General features: G+C 34.7%; 1 protein-coding gene across 1 annotated transcript in view; it reads left to right on the top strand.

Moving 5' to 3' along the window:
- The window catches only part of TTC21B (tetratricopeptide repeat domain 21B), a 41,307-nt gene that overhangs the window by 22,802 nt on the left and 2,997 nt on the right, over positions 1 to 15,508 (top strand). Inside the window, exons 19-27 of the mRNA XM_069861176.1 lie at positions 624 to 730; positions 3,254 to 3,442; positions 6,508 to 6,618; positions 7,761 to 7,842; positions 8,594 to 8,744; positions 9,267 to 9,428; positions 9,833 to 10,028; positions 11,734 to 11,958; positions 14,656 to 14,776. Of these exons, the coding sequence (XP_069717277.1) occupies positions 624 to 730; positions 3,254 to 3,442; positions 6,508 to 6,618; positions 7,761 to 7,842; positions 8,594 to 8,744; positions 9,267 to 9,428; positions 9,833 to 10,028; positions 11,734 to 11,958; positions 14,656 to 14,776 (1,344 nt within the window). The remainder of the gene's footprint in view (positions 1 to 623; positions 731 to 3,253; positions 3,443 to 6,507; positions 6,619 to 7,760; positions 7,843 to 8,593; positions 8,745 to 9,266; positions 9,429 to 9,832; positions 10,029 to 11,733; positions 11,959 to 14,655; positions 14,777 to 15,508) is intronic.

Genomic DNA, 15,508 nt, shown 5'->3' on the forward strand with positions numbered 1-15,508 from the left:
ATGAATACAAGCCAGGGACAACCTGTATTCTTTGAATGCTATTTTAAGCACATATGTTGTAACCATTATTCATATGTAGCTTGCTGCTTTTTTAGTAGATGTTGAAATATTTAGTTAAAATAGCTGTTTGTATTCATGTCTATTCCAGACTGTAGCAAAGACAGGTAGTTTGAGGTCTCACTAGAAATTTCATCAACTAATCTTATGGCTTTTGAGTGTACAGTAACACTCATTAAATCAAGTTGGACATTTTTTATTGACTTTGAGGAAGATTTAGGCAAGAAATGTCAGGAGTGGCTTTATTTCCTGTCCACTTAGATCAAAAGCTTTTCTCTTGTATTTCTGAGAATGCATGTAGACTAAACGGTCAATTTATTTTTTTCTAATCCTTTTGCATCTTCCAATGTCTTTGGCCTTAAATTTCACTCTGTTTATAGGTTGTAATGTTTACTTTGCCCATCAACAATACACTGAGTGAAATCACAATTCTAAATACATAAGATTGAGCTGAGAACTTTTCACTTAAGCTCTTGCCTGGAGTATATAGACAGCTTCATCTTTCTTTTGGTTTTACCACGATCAGTTCTTACAAAAATCATGTTTGTTTCATTTAATTCTTATAGTTAATGAATTGACTTCTCTGATGGAAGATGGACGTTACCTCATCCTTCTGGCAAAAATTTACAGCAAAATGGAGAAGATCAATGAAGCTATTGTTTCATTACAACAGGTAAAGGGGAAAACAAATGTACTTATGAAGGCTTGCAAGTCCTCGCTTTTCTCCCTGGTTTCACTTTTATCCAGATTCTAACTGTAGTATTTTTGGGAATGAGGAAAATGCCTACAGGATAGGGTAAAAGTTCCCGTGACTGGTGTGACGTGTAAAGAACATGAATGCTTAGGAAGTCTAACCTTTCACGAGCAGTGTTATCTGAATTTTAGGTCAGAATGCAGATGTTACTGGAAGTCTGCAGTCATACTATGCCTGTGTGTGGAGCATAGTTTTAGAAAAGCAGGTGAAAACAAAAATGGCTATGGGGATAGCTAGGTTTCATATCTCTAGGTCTGCATTGAGCACCACTCATAGAACAATCCAGAACAGTATTCAATGGCTACCTGTCATTTTGTTGTAGCACTGTTTGTTTCAAATAGCAATAATGTCTGTTCATTTCTGGAGCTGAATATTATCAGTCAAACTGAGGCTTGAAAGAATGAAGTTGGAAGCTAGGGATAACTTAATCCATTGAGAAGATACTTTCTCAACACAAAGGTTGAGGAAGAAGTTGGGTCAGTACATTCTCTTCTGTCATACCTCCACTCTGTTGCATAAACAGCCTTGGTAGCATCTTCTGGCCAGTCAGAAGAGCAAACTGTGTAGCCTGATTAGAAGGATAACTGTATACATAAGACCTAAAATCCTACTCATATTACTATTTAATCTGTTGTTAAATTCTTACTTCTTTTTTCCTTTTAATGTACTTTGAGAAAGAAAAAAGTTGACCTTTTTTCCCCATTCTGTTTTGTAAATTTCCCCCCAGACAGTGTATTCTTTTACTCATTTCTTGACTAGTTTAGTTCATTCAAGTTTCTCACTATATCACACTTAAAAACTTTGTGTTGTCGTTCTCCTTTTTCCCTTTTGTTGTTGTTTTTGTTATTGCCCTTAAAACTGTCTTTCCTCATACCACTTTTCTTCAAAATCTTTTTCTGCTCCTTCTCCTGTTGCTGCCGTATTCATTGACCCGAAATGTATTTTGATTATTTCAGCAGGACTAACTGCTCAGTCATGTTACTACCACGTCTTACAGGTTTCTTCCTCTGGTTTTCAGAGTGATTTCAGAAGTTCCAGACAGATTTTACTTTGTGTTTGATTCTACTTCCCTGCTAGGCAAAATAGTAGGGAGGTAAGAAGAAGCAGAGTAATACTAGTGCTTCATTCTCTTCAACCTGTGAACTATTAAATGAGTGAAACAGCTCTTCTGAGATTTTATTTTAGTGTTAAGACAGTAAAAAACTGCTTGAGCAGAAATATCACGTATGTTAATATCATGAAATAGCACATATTTTATTTGGCTAGAATTCCAGTTGAAATCAAAGAAAACTTATAAGGTATAATCAGAATTAAGCATAGCTGTTTTCTTAACTGCAGTCTTTTGGGGCACCTCCTATTAACAGAGCTCAACCTCTTCCAGACTTTCTAAATGAAGGACTTCAGAAAATAAAATTTGAAGGGGTTTTTTTCCTTTTTTTTTCTCCAGAATTTTCTGTTCATAATAAAGGAGTTAAGCACATACACCTTCTGGATTTTGGCGAGAGATCTTGTTTATTCAAAACTTCATTTTAGGGGGGAAAAAAAAAGGAAGAAGGCATGTAACAGACCTATTGAATGTTTTTGATATAGGAAAGTGGCTTGGAAACTATGCAAGTTCTTAATCCATGAAGACGATGATAAAATTGTTCTAGGCAAAACTGTAGGGCTTGCGTGTGGAAGTGTTGCTTTCCTCTGTAACAGTGAGGCTTTGTTCAATGATGTCCCACACCAGCAGTTTTGTGATTACAACTCTGTTATTTATAAATTGGAACATAACCATTTGAATTGGGAAGAGGTTAGTTATAAATAGTTTAAGACGTAGACATACAAGGAAAATTTAGACCAATAAAAATGGGTAATCTTTTAATCAAATGAATGTATTTGACATAAATATTCCTTATATGGACTATGAAATAAGCTTGTTCATACCACACTTTTCCTCAAGTACACAAGGGGTACACTGGATCCCACCCTGGCTTTTTGCTTTAATATCATGGTCCTTACGTTTCACAAAATACTGTATGTATTATTATATCAATTATGTTCTATAAAGTGTATATTATGCATTGTTAGATTGGCATGCAGTTGTTGTGAGGTGTATTTTAGAGAAAGCGTATTTGGATTCCATGTTCTTGGATGTGTTTAACACTAAAAACCTGCTGAAAAGCAAATTAATGGAAATTTTGGGGAAGCAAGGCAGCTGGAGACAGGTTATGGAGGGAGAGGTATTGGGAAATGGTTGTTGTGTTTTGCCATTTTCGTTGACCTTTTTTATAGCAGAAACATTTTAGCCATTTTTTTATTATTGGGGGGGGTTATCTATAAAATACATAGTGTTCTATATAGAGCACTTTAAAAATCTAATTACATTATTCTAAAGTTGATAATATAAAATTAATTCCTTTGAAAATTTTTGACTGTTCACTGGTTTCCCCACACTAGGCTCGGGAATTACAAGCCAGAGTGCTTAAACGGGCTCAGATAGAACAGCTGAATGCAGTTCCTGCACAGAAACAGTTAGCAGCTGAAATTTGTGCTGAGATTGCAAAACATTGTGCAGCCCAGCGAAACTACGAAAAAGCAATTAAATTTTACAAAGAAGCTCTTGTTCACTGTGAAACCGATAACAAGGTCAGTTCTCCGACTATTTTGCATTGTTTTTCCAGTCATTTTTGATATCTAACATAAGTTTTTTCCAGTTATCTACAGTGTAGAAGTATATTTGCAATTATTTCTGCTTTACAATATACATGGAGCCTTGTACTTTCTCCTCTTCATTGCTTATCATGGTAAAATAGTTGCATGTACTGCTGATTTCTGTCTCCTGCACAAGCTTCTGATTCAAGTGGCGGTCTGCATGCACTCTGGGAGTTGTCCATCAGATCACACAGTGAGCCTGTCTTCTTATTTCATTTGAGGACATGTTAGGATATAGCACGGTAATAATGGAGATTGTTTCAATCTTGCTTGTTGCCTGTCCTCTGGAATGAAGTCCCTGTGATTGTGGTTGGTTCAGACAATTTCTGTTTCTTCTGTATCTGTTTTAGTAGTTTTAGACTTTTATCAGTATTTGGTAGGACTCCAGTTTTAGTCACAAAATGTTGCTGTTGTTGAGCGATGATTATTGCACTGCTTCCGTCTTCCCTGCATTGTCTTCTTCCCAGAAACCTGCATGTTGATAACTGCTGCTAAATTTGAGCTTATTTTTACCCTCCACTTCCTTCTTCTCGTTTCACTGCCTTGGATTTGGGAGGTGAGAGAGGGAGCAGCAAAAGGCTAAGAAATTTATAATGATCACCAAGATTAAGTGGTGATTGCCAAGATTCTAGTGGGTGTTTTTGATTTTAAAAATAAATGTATTTTTTGTCAAATTTCCATTATTTTTCTAGCATAAGTGTGTTGTATATTTAGGTGTATGTAAAGACTTCTTATTTTGCTGCTTCTTATGGCACAAATATCAGAACCACCAGCAGATAAATTAACAGCTTATCACCTGGTTTTAATATTTGACATATGTTACATTTTAGAATCTAGGTCCTTCCTGAATCTACAACTTCAGCATCTTTGAGACAGGCATGTTGTAAGGGTGATGAAGGAGAAGAAATATCAATTTAGAGATGAATAAAAACTTCCTTAAAATAGTCAGAGGAGGATGACTTCCCCATTGTATTATTAAGAGTAAGGAATCTGCCTGTCATGGTACAGATACAGCTATGGCTTTGTGATATACCATCCCACTAATTCAGGATCAAAGCCTTACCAGCATGGCATTTCCCTTCCATTTGTGCTTAAATCATACTGCTAAAGATTCCCATTGTTACAAGATGTGTTGTGTGCTGGCATTTGTACCGAATATCTCTGTTAGATGCACTTATTGGACATTTGTTTTAATGCTACTTTGCTAGCAACACGTATAATGACATATATAATGACATACTGACAATATATGACATCTTAGAAAGCCTAAGACTGAATTTCTGATTAGGAGCTTGTTTCCTGCTTAGAGTACTGAAACGAAAGTACTTTTGGTTACCCACAAGTAGTATAAATGAATCATCTCACTCTTTCTGTAGTTTCAGTAGCTTTGAACTTGTTTTCTTCCCTTCATTCTTAAAAATATTGCTAGTACAAAGTAGGAATTTGATTCTTTTAGATTACAGAATACAAACTTAAGGTGTTAATTACCCATCTATTTATTGATGTCTTTACAGAATTTACTTTCTTTAAATTTATAAATGGAAGTATTGGAAAAACCTTTGGAGCCATCTGTACCTTGTTTCATCAGAAGAAAATCTCCTACATTCTAGCCAATGTAACCCACACCAGATTTGTTGCATTAAACAAATTATTTAGCTAAATGTGAGGAGATTGCAGTGCATGTTGTAAGGGTTTTGGTTTGCGTTTCATTTAACATAGTTAAATCTGGTAGGTAATACCCTATCTCATTTCTCTGACCTGATAAGAAGCAATGCAATTTCAAAATGCAGAGTTGAAGTGGATCACAGACTGCATCAAGCACATCATTTCACAGTGTCATTGTTTTCTGGATTGGAGTTGAAAATTTAAAGACCATTTCCAGTCACTAGAATCTAGTGTAGAAGTCCAGTTTAAATGGCATTCTTGTCTGACTTGCCAAAGGCAGGAAGTGTTCCTTGGCTAACAGGTTGCTTTTCAGTGTTCCACTGTGTTATACACAATAAGGACAGTGATTTGGAGAAAGCCTTCATAGTTGAAATTCTTACATGAATTATCTCCATATCGTTTCAGTGCTAACTCACCTGCCTTTCTTCATCAGAATTATATAGTATATGTTTGAATATGTAAATAACAGGAAGTAGGAATAAAAGGGTTGTTAAATATTATGGAAGTAACCTTCAGATCCTGACCAGAATGTTCAAAATACTGTTTTGATTCAGAAGTGCCTTTCACAAGTGTAACTGGAGAAGGAATTGTGTTGCAATTCTAAGTGCCTCATTTTGAAAACAAACTCAAAACACCATTTAAAATTGAGCAGGAGTCACATTGCTTTACTATCTCTCTACTGTCAATTTTACTCTGTTACTGGTTTAACTCCGATTTACTTCAGTGGGAACTTGATTAAATCTGTGGCAAGTCATGTTTATAAACTTTTCTGTGGCATTTTATTCTGAATAGTCTCTGACGGGATTTTGGCCTTAATGATGCATGTTTATGTACATTTCAGTTTGTTAATATTTGTTATGCAGTTGTGCCTCCAAAATGAAACCATGCACAGTCCAAATGTGGTAGGTTTGTAAATGCAAATAAGAAAACTGTTTCTGCTGGAATTTCTTATACTCCAAACAAATCGGTGAATGTTAATGAGGTATTTGCTTCTGTCAGTGAATTCAAAGCTGCATTTACATTTTTTTCCCAAGAAAATTTTTCTTGCCAATATACCAGAGTCTTCAGAGCAGTACTATCTGAGCAGCTCTGCTTTCAGTGTACCTCCAGAATATCTGTTTGAAGAAGAAAAGTTTTCTCGATTTTAAAGGTAAGGAAATGGAAATGAATTAAATTACTTGACCAAGAGCCCATCGGAAACAACTGAAAAAGCTCTCTCTTCAGAAGAGAAATAAATTTTCCCTAAAGGTCTAAAATCTCAAGTTAATACTCGTAGAACTGAGCTGACTTTCTTCATTTTTGAATTACATATAGTTAAATATTTTATTCTACAGGCAATATTGGAACTTGCACGTTTGTATCTTGCACTAGATGATACTGATGCCTGTCAACATCAGTGTTCCTTATTACTGAAGAATGACCAAGATAATGAAGCAGCGACGATGGTATGTGCTCTTATACTAATCCTGTATTAGAAGTTTCTTAAGGTCTGTGTCTGCAATGTGATGCATCCATAAAATACTACTTTGAAGAAAGCCTACAGCTTCTGATTTCCAAAACCATGTGGAAAAAAAACTTGTAATAAAATGTTTTTATGCTGGGTAATGATTCAATATGAAGTTTCTAGCAATCATAGCCTTTGTTTTATCTCAATTCAAAAAACTATGTCTTTAGAAGTACTAGTAGAGGTAAAAGTGGTAGTTGTAAAATTGACTAAAGCATGGCTTAATGTGTGTTCTACTAACAGTTGACTAATGGTCAGTGAAGAAGTTATTTTTCCAGCATAGTAATATTAAAGCAAGTATCTAAAAAAGCTTCCAGAAGAAAAGAACTGTGTACTTAAGGTGGTTTTAGATTCTTATGCAGTCATAGTTAATCATTTCCCTACTTAACCATTTCTGATCACAGCCGCAGATTCTCTGTACAGAACCTGTGTACTTCTTGGCTTAAAAGACAGCTCAATAGATTGAGTAACTTTTGCATGAACACATTACGAGTAAAATTATTTTAAGGCAGGAGTAATTTCTTTTCTCACAGCGGTCTAACATCTCAAATTTATCCTAGTATGGTGCAAAAATTAAGGTAATAGCAGTCTTAACATATGTTACTAAATCTACTCTTTATTCACTAACTCTGTAGAGAGAAACTAATGAAATAATTTCTTTTGTTTCCACTGCTGAATTGGGCTATCATCTTTCTTTTCCCCTAACTTTAAACTAACTTTGTTTTTCTGTGTGCTTAATCTGCATTCATGGGAATTAAAATCAGGAGTAAAACTATACAAGTAAAACCAAACATATTTGAAAGGTACATCAAAGTGTTTTATTCTCCTTTAATTTCTACGTTAAATGAAGAATTGAGATATGAGCTTGTACCTACTTGCTTATTATTATCGTATGTGTCTGTACATAAAGAGTGTTTATTTTCCACACAGTAATGAAAAATACAACTCAGTTTACTACCTGTGCAAATCCTGCAATGCATAAAAGCTATAGATTTCAGCTCCTTGCTTCACAGAACTAGAATTCATTGTAAACCACAATTTGTAATATTTTGTTTGTTTTCTCTAAATTGGTCAATATTGTAGATGATGGCTGATCTCATGTTCAGGAAGCAAGATTATGAACAAGCTGTCTTTCATTTCCAGCAGCTCCTAGAACGCAAACCAGGTGAATGTTTAACAGTGGTATTTTTAATTCTTTCTGATAGATAGTTCTAATGAGATAGGGGAGTAAATATCTAAAAAATACTTCGTATGATGAAAAACAAATGTGTTGCTTATAATGTAATAGACACTAAGAACCAAGACCATTACTGCATATGAAACCATAAAGCTATTGTAGGGGAAGATGAGAAAATTGTTTCTCATAGGTAATGTACTTTGCTGCAGTGTAAGGTGAGGTGCTTTGTTTACCTCAAGGAAAATATAGGTACGGTGTTACCTACTTGTAACTGTAAAGCACTTTCTGTTGTGTTTGAGATATCAAATGCATGAACACAGAGACAGTATTTTATTTTAAGAGTAATCAAGGAAACTTGTCTCAGACAGGAAAAAAAATTTTAGCAATTTGCAAGTTATGACCAGAGAGAAAGCTGGTAGAAATAGTACTGTGGTGAACGTAAAGCTTTGTAGTGGACTTCGTGAAAGAAGCTGTGAGACTACAGCTAATGTTTTTGTCTGAGTTCTTTTGAAAGTGAAGTACAATTATACTTATCTTTCTACAGGTTTCTATAGAGGTATTACAAGTATCACATGGTATCTTCATTCTTCTATCTGTGGTTACTATTTAGTATATCTTATTTATTCCAACATTTATCATTTTTGTATGTTAAAAAATCTCAAGGCAGACTCTTTATTTCTTAAGCTATTCATACAGCAAATAACTAGAATAACAATGTCCTAATTATTTGTGTATTTAGATAACTATGCAACCCTCTCACAATTAGTTGATCTGTTAAGAAGAGCTGGGAAACTAGAAGAAGTCCCAAGATTTCTTTTAATGGCCGAAAAACATTCTTCCAGAACAAAGCTTGAACCAGGATTCCACTACTGCAAAGGACTATATCTTTGGTACTTGCAGTTATGATTAAGATAAGATTCATTTGATTAAGTAGTACATATTTAACTGTTAACTTTCTTATCATCCATTATCATTCAAAGGTGCTATGTGTAGTGTAATAAGTAAGTGATAAGAAATATAGCCGTAGTTTCTTAATGACAAGCTACTAGGATTTTAGGAGAGGTGTCCTTTTCTCTTCTGAAATACTTTCCAATGAGCTTCTCATTAAAATGAAGCTGTTTTATCCTCTCACATATATCTTTTATATTTCCTCCTTCTTAAAAAGGATATTCTTGCTGGGTCCATAATATAATATTACTTGCTTTCAAATTTTAGAATTTATCGGACTGTCTTCAGTCTCCAAAAACCAAGCTCTTGGCAATAATATGCATGCTGTTCAAACCTCGTGTTACCAGTTCAGCGAGTGTGTCATCTGTTTTTAAATATGTGGGGTTTTTTTCTTGGGATTTGGGTTGGATTTGGGGCAGTGAATTTTACTTGCCCAGCTGTAACTATTTTAATTAACTGTCTAGGTATACAGGTGAACCAAATGATGCACTCCGGCATTTTAATAAAGCTCGAAAGGACAATGACTGGGGACAGAATGCAGTCTACAACATGATTGAAATTTGTTTGAACCCAGATAATGAAACAATGGGTGGTGAAGTCTTTGAAAATCTGGATGCTGACATAGGGTAAGTGAATGAAATAAATATTGCTTGGGTTCTGCTGTCGTCCTCTTGCTCTGCACTCCTTTAATAATGTGCCTTGATTTAAATTGCTAGAACTTTGAGCTCATCTTATGCTTGATTGTTCTACTTACTACATTGTGAGAGACCATCTTAGACTGCTACAAGTCAGTCTCAAGCAGAAAATATAGAAGATTTTATCTGGAATTGCAGTCACTTGCAGTGTTAAAAAAAACTTGTTAGGTTGGAACTCCTGTCATTATAGAAGAGAATTGATGTAGAATGCCTATATTACAGAGCCATCTTGTACAAAATGGCATGCCTTTAGCATAGAACAGGTACTAACTCATAATTGATTTGGTGTATATTAAAAAAATCAGCCTTTATAAACACTTCCTTTCTGATAACAGTAATTCAACAGAGAAGCAGGAGTCTGCATGGTTGGCGGTAAGAACAGCAGAAGATCTTCTAAAGGAGCTCAAGCCTCAGACCATGCAGGGTCACATTCAACTGCGAATCATGGAAAATTATTGTCTCATGGCAACCAAACAAAAAGCAAATGTTGAACGAGCTCTGAACACTTTCACTCAAATAGTAGAGACTGAGGTTAGTAACCCGTCTCATTTCCTCAGCCTTCTCTTTCACATGTACTAGTGTTTTCTTTAACTTGTCTCACAGTTCATATTCAAGAATAGTGGCATGCATTAATACTCTTTGTTCAAAGGAATTTTTTATTCTGTTAGAGCATATTCTATATAAAATTTGAAAAAAAACACATGCCAAAGTAACATCTTTTAGAAGTTTTCAATTGGATTGCAAGTTTCTAACTCAACTGAATGCTAATATTGTCAGTTTGTGAAATGTGTTAGGTTTGCTGCTTTTGCTTTTCAGTTCCCAGTCTTGCCAGCAGCATGCCTGGTGATATAAGTCTATGCAATACTTTCATTTTGTAAGCAAGAACAATTAAATATAAGCTGCTTTCATGTACTTCGTGGCAATTTAGATTTCAGGACAGGATTATCCATCTGCTTAAAATTCATCCTTACAATGGAAATATTCATTATTTTATAGCTACTTGAGTCATTAGCTTTAGGATTAATAGTGAATACTCTCTTGTTACCAGCACTTTACAACGGATTTTTAATTTAAGCACAAGTAGACACATTAAGTCCATCAAAATGCCAATAACTATTTAAGTTACTACTACCCATTAACCATATGTGAAACTGGAAAGTATACTGATGCTTATCAAGAGTAAGGCAGTTCTGAGAATCACAAACCAGGTGTTACTCTGCCTCCAGTACTGGCTTCCCAATCCTTGGAATTGCTCTGAGGTCCTGTGAACACAAAACGTTCTTCACATAGTGACACAGTTCCAGCAAGAAGAAAGTACATGTCTATTTAGTCTTCTCTCCAGGGTCGCATAAAATATATATTTTTAGTCTTTTCAGACTTTGGAGGTTATTGACCCATGTTAGGTGTGACTGTTGGGGGAGTAAGCTGATCATTACGTGGCATCGTTTCTAACCCACTGTGGCAAGCCTGATATTAGCACAACCGTACAAAGAGGTATAGAGGCAGAATACCAATAGTGAGCCAGCAATACTTAAAGGGGGAAAGTAGCTTCTAAGTTAGCTGCTAATAGAACTACTCTCTGCATTTAGGAAGCAGTTTCAGGATATGAGCCCCATTCTCATCTGTACTCCATGCTAATAAGGGCATGATTTTAAAAATCAAACTTGCACCTGCATTTCTTACAGCTTGGGTGAGGCTCTTGCATAGAATGGTGGCTTTTAAGAATCCTGTTGTTTGTTACATGTAGCTTTCGGATACAGGCGGTTTAGACTTGTATTCTTAGGAGCTGTACGTCTAATAGTAGGAATCTATGTCCCTGTTACTGTCATTTGACAGGCAAGTAGAAAATATCACTTATATTGTAACTTCAGTTTCTATCTGAAATATTTATTTGTGTAGTGGAAGGATAGGTCATAGAGTTATCAGGATGTTTCTTGTTGAGATTAAGTACCTGTGGATGTTTCCTGAGCCTGAAGAGGATTATTTTGAGTCCAAAGTTACATTCAGCCTTTTATTTATTTAATGTGATGTTTATCATGATTAGTCTTACAGAAATAGTCATAACACTAGATGGAAAATATATTTGTAAGATTGGATGTTCTAGCTTTATTTCTCAAGATTTAGCTTTTAGTTTAGTTTTCAGATACCTGGTGGAAGTCTTATTAAAAAAACAATAAAGTAAAAATTAAAAGCCAAACAAAAAAGTACCAAGCAGTCACTATGCTTTTTGTTGCAGAAAGATCATGTACCAGCAATTTTGGGAGTGGCCACAGCCAACATGATCTTGAAACAGACTTCACGAGCCAGAAATCAGTTAAAACGGATTGCAAAAATGAGCTGGAATCCCATTGATGCAGAGGAGTTTGAAAAGAGTTGGCTTCTGCTTGCAGATATATATATTCAGTCTAACAAACATGATATGGCTGGTGATTTATTGAAACGATGCCTTCGTCATAACAGGGTAAGTGACAATGAAAGTAACCTTAGTAACTTTCTGTTTTAATTCATCTGAATGTTTAGGTTTCCTCTGAAATGTGATTTCAAAATTTATTTTTCCAGTTGCCTGCAACTTCACTTACTAAGGAGGAGTAGACCAAAACAAGTCATAAACCAGGAACTTTACACTGGAGGGTTATAAACAAACTTGTGAATGCTGCTTAGTCATTTTTTATTCATACTCTTATAATATTTATAGTAACTTATGCAAGTTTTAGCTGTGGTGATGGTAGAAGCTTAAGGTGTTTATAGAATTTCAGAGATGCATTTTACTGAGTCTCACAAAACTGATGAAGATGGAGACGTGAATTTTGTAGACCTGCTCCGTTTATTCAGACACATTATCCTCATATCTTAAAATGTGTTTTTAAAAGTTTATGTTCATAAGCCTGCTACCAAGCAGGATTTTCTTTTTAATGCTATATTATCCTCTCCTGTGAAAATAGCGTCTTGTAGATTGCTTGGGGTCTTTACCTCAAGGTAAAGAGCAGGCAAAGTGCCCAATACTCTGCTTTGACTGCAGGAACAGAAACAGATCATAGCTCCTGTGCTTATTTTTCATTTTGTCCCTTTTTGCTGGCCACATTTTTCCACCTACACACTTTACTTTTCTTCAGGTAAGAGACACCCAATAGGGCTAGTCTTCAGTGGACAATATGCTGGAGGTTAGGATACTGTTTATAGTGCTGTACAGATCTGGTCTAGGAAAGAGCCTGATGCTCCACATTTCTTTTCCTGAATCCATCATTAGAGAAGGCGTGGTTCATCATTCAGGCATTTCTGCAACCTCCTTGAGAGGCAAACTTCTTTGAACTTTTACTTTTTTAATTTTTAAATATAAAATTAAGAGGCAGCTACAAAAGTTGTTGGTATAATGGTATCATGTACTTCTGTCCCTTAAAATAGGATGTACTTAATTTCATTTTTACAGAAAATTAGTTTGAATTTATTTAAGAAAAAAAAAATCTACCTCCAATCCATTACAAATTTGTCCAGATGAAGTTGCAAAAAAATTTGTCCAAGAGAAATTGTGAGATCCATACCACTGGAGGATAAACATGAGTCATCTCCCAAGAATAAGATGTATCTTGAAATAGATTTTCTGTTGAGCAGTTATATACCACAAATGATACTTTGTTGCAGAAATTCACTTCCAGCTCTGAAAAGATAGCCTATCAAGTAATTTGTTTTCTCTTAAGAAGTTTGAGACCTGTGCTCTGTTTGATAGGTGGCAAATTAGAAGTCTGCAACTCTGGTTTCTAAACAACAGCACAGTGAAGATACTGAACTTTCTCTAGCTTGCATGCTAAGCAGGAATTGTATTTTACAAACAGATATTGAATGTTTTAGATCTTAAAATATCTTTTTAATTCACAAGATGATACTTTGTGTGATATTCTCTAATTTGGAAGATTTTGTGAGGTTAGGAAAACGTTATCATGATGAAATAGTTTTTAGGATTGTTTTTAGCAGTCAGAGTTGAATGATGTGGACATATATATATAATTTAAGTAAATATGTTGAGTGAAAACTTCATAAAAGCCTAGTATCTTATAATATGAGTTTGTTTTGATATTTAAGAGGCTTTGGTTTGGTTAGTGAGATCCCAATTTCTATGAAATTAGTGTTCCTTACTGATTACAAGCCTTTATTTTGAACTTTTTGGTTTGTTTATCACAAATAAGAGGAGGAATATATTTTTATTCTCATCTTCCAGACATGCCCATACTGCTTATCCCAGTATGCTGTGATCTGAAAGCTTTTCATGAGTAGATTTTGGAAGCCTAATATGGAAATAGTGAAGTTAAAGATGAAACGTAGTTTGTATACCAACATTTTTTGTTCTGCCTTTGTAAAAAACATGCATATTTTCATAAAAGCTTCGTATCTGTCCTGAAAATATTTGACCTATTGGCAGTATGATAATATAAGCCATTCACAGTCAGGCCGTATGGTAGTTAGGATTTTGCTTATTTTCATAATTTTTTTTCCTGCTTTATGTGCTAAATATAAGGTTTTTGTATGAATTACTGTATCTTTCATACTAACTTTTATATGGAATTAAACTGATTTATATGCATGTGTAACATAAGCAAGGTTAGTATTTTAATCTAGTGCTTAATAGTTTCTGGAAGCTGTTTTTCAGATGCTTGTAACTTATCACTTGGAGTTATAAAAAATGAAATATTTAGTGGTTGGTGTTCTCTTCAGGGTATTTGTGTCTGTATTTACTTATAAGTGGAAAATTATAATATAAAACAGTTTCCAAGAATAAGGCTATGCAAATACCTTTTTAAGAAAGAGTGAAGTATTTGTGGAAGATACACCACTTACACCTGGACTTGTAACTCTGCTGGCTGCTGTAAGGTTGTTATTAGCTGAGATAGGTGTCCACAGGGTTTCTGGAGGCTCTAAATATTTTTGAGGTAGTTGCAGCATCCTCTGTGATGAGCTCTATACTTGCCTCAGAGTAACTTATGAAGTCCCTGTGCAGAATTGTATAAGTGATTTGCATTACAGATGTTTTAAATCAAATTTGTTATAGTACAAGCAGTATTATGCTTTCCAGTTGTCCATTTGAAGTATTTAAACAATTTATCTCAATATTATTATATATAAGCTTACCTAAATAAAATTTTGCATGAATGTTTCTGTTTTGCAGTCATGCTGCAAAGCTTATGAATACATGGGATACATAATGGAAAAAGAACAAGCATATAAGGATGCAGCAATAAATTATGAGATGGCCTGGAAATACGGAAACCAAACAAATCCAACAATAGGCATGTATATATTACCCATATGTATGATTTCAGGCACTACAGAAGGAATGAAACAGCTGCACTTTCCAGTAAAGATTGCTTTTAATTCTTCATAGACATAGAGTATCATTGTGTTTTCACATAAAACCCACAGATGTTTAAAGGTGTGTTTAGCAGTCATTTGGGAAGCCTCTTTGGTAAGAGGTAGCAGCTTTATGATACTTCAGAAGTTTTTGCTTGCTGGTTTAGTACAAGGTTTAGTCTGAAATAACTTGTTACTCATGAAGAACCTTCTCTGTAAGTACAGTCTTAGTTTTTAACAATATATTTGTAGTAATGCAGTATGTACTGTCTATAGTAGAGAAAATTTTATAATGCCCAGTATGTATCCGATGGTATCAGATCATTGATTTAATTCTTTTTGATAATTGGACAAATTATCTTTTTATATGGATACAATTTTATATATGAAAGTAAGGATTTTAAAATAAAATTATTGGTTTAAAAAAGATGATTAACTGAAAACTTGGGATACTATTCAAATTCCAATTTGAATGGTTAATTGAAGTCTTCACTAAACTGTCACATTTTTAGCCTATTTTAAAATAGGAAACTTTTATGAAATGGATATATAGGATGAAATGCCCTTTCTTACTCAACACCTAGAGCCCGTCTCTGTGTCTCAAGGCTGGTGGTTTACACAGATTCTGTTCCAGATTGTGGGCTAGGCTTATGGCCCCTCAAAAATACATA

This window comes from Phaenicophaeus curvirostris, chromosome 7, assembly GCF_032191515.1.
Source record: "Phaenicophaeus curvirostris isolate KB17595 chromosome 7, BPBGC_Pcur_1.0, whole genome shotgun sequence".
Lineage (NCBI taxonomy): Eukaryota > Metazoa > Chordata > Aves > Cuculiformes > Cuculidae > Phaenicophaeus > Phaenicophaeus curvirostris.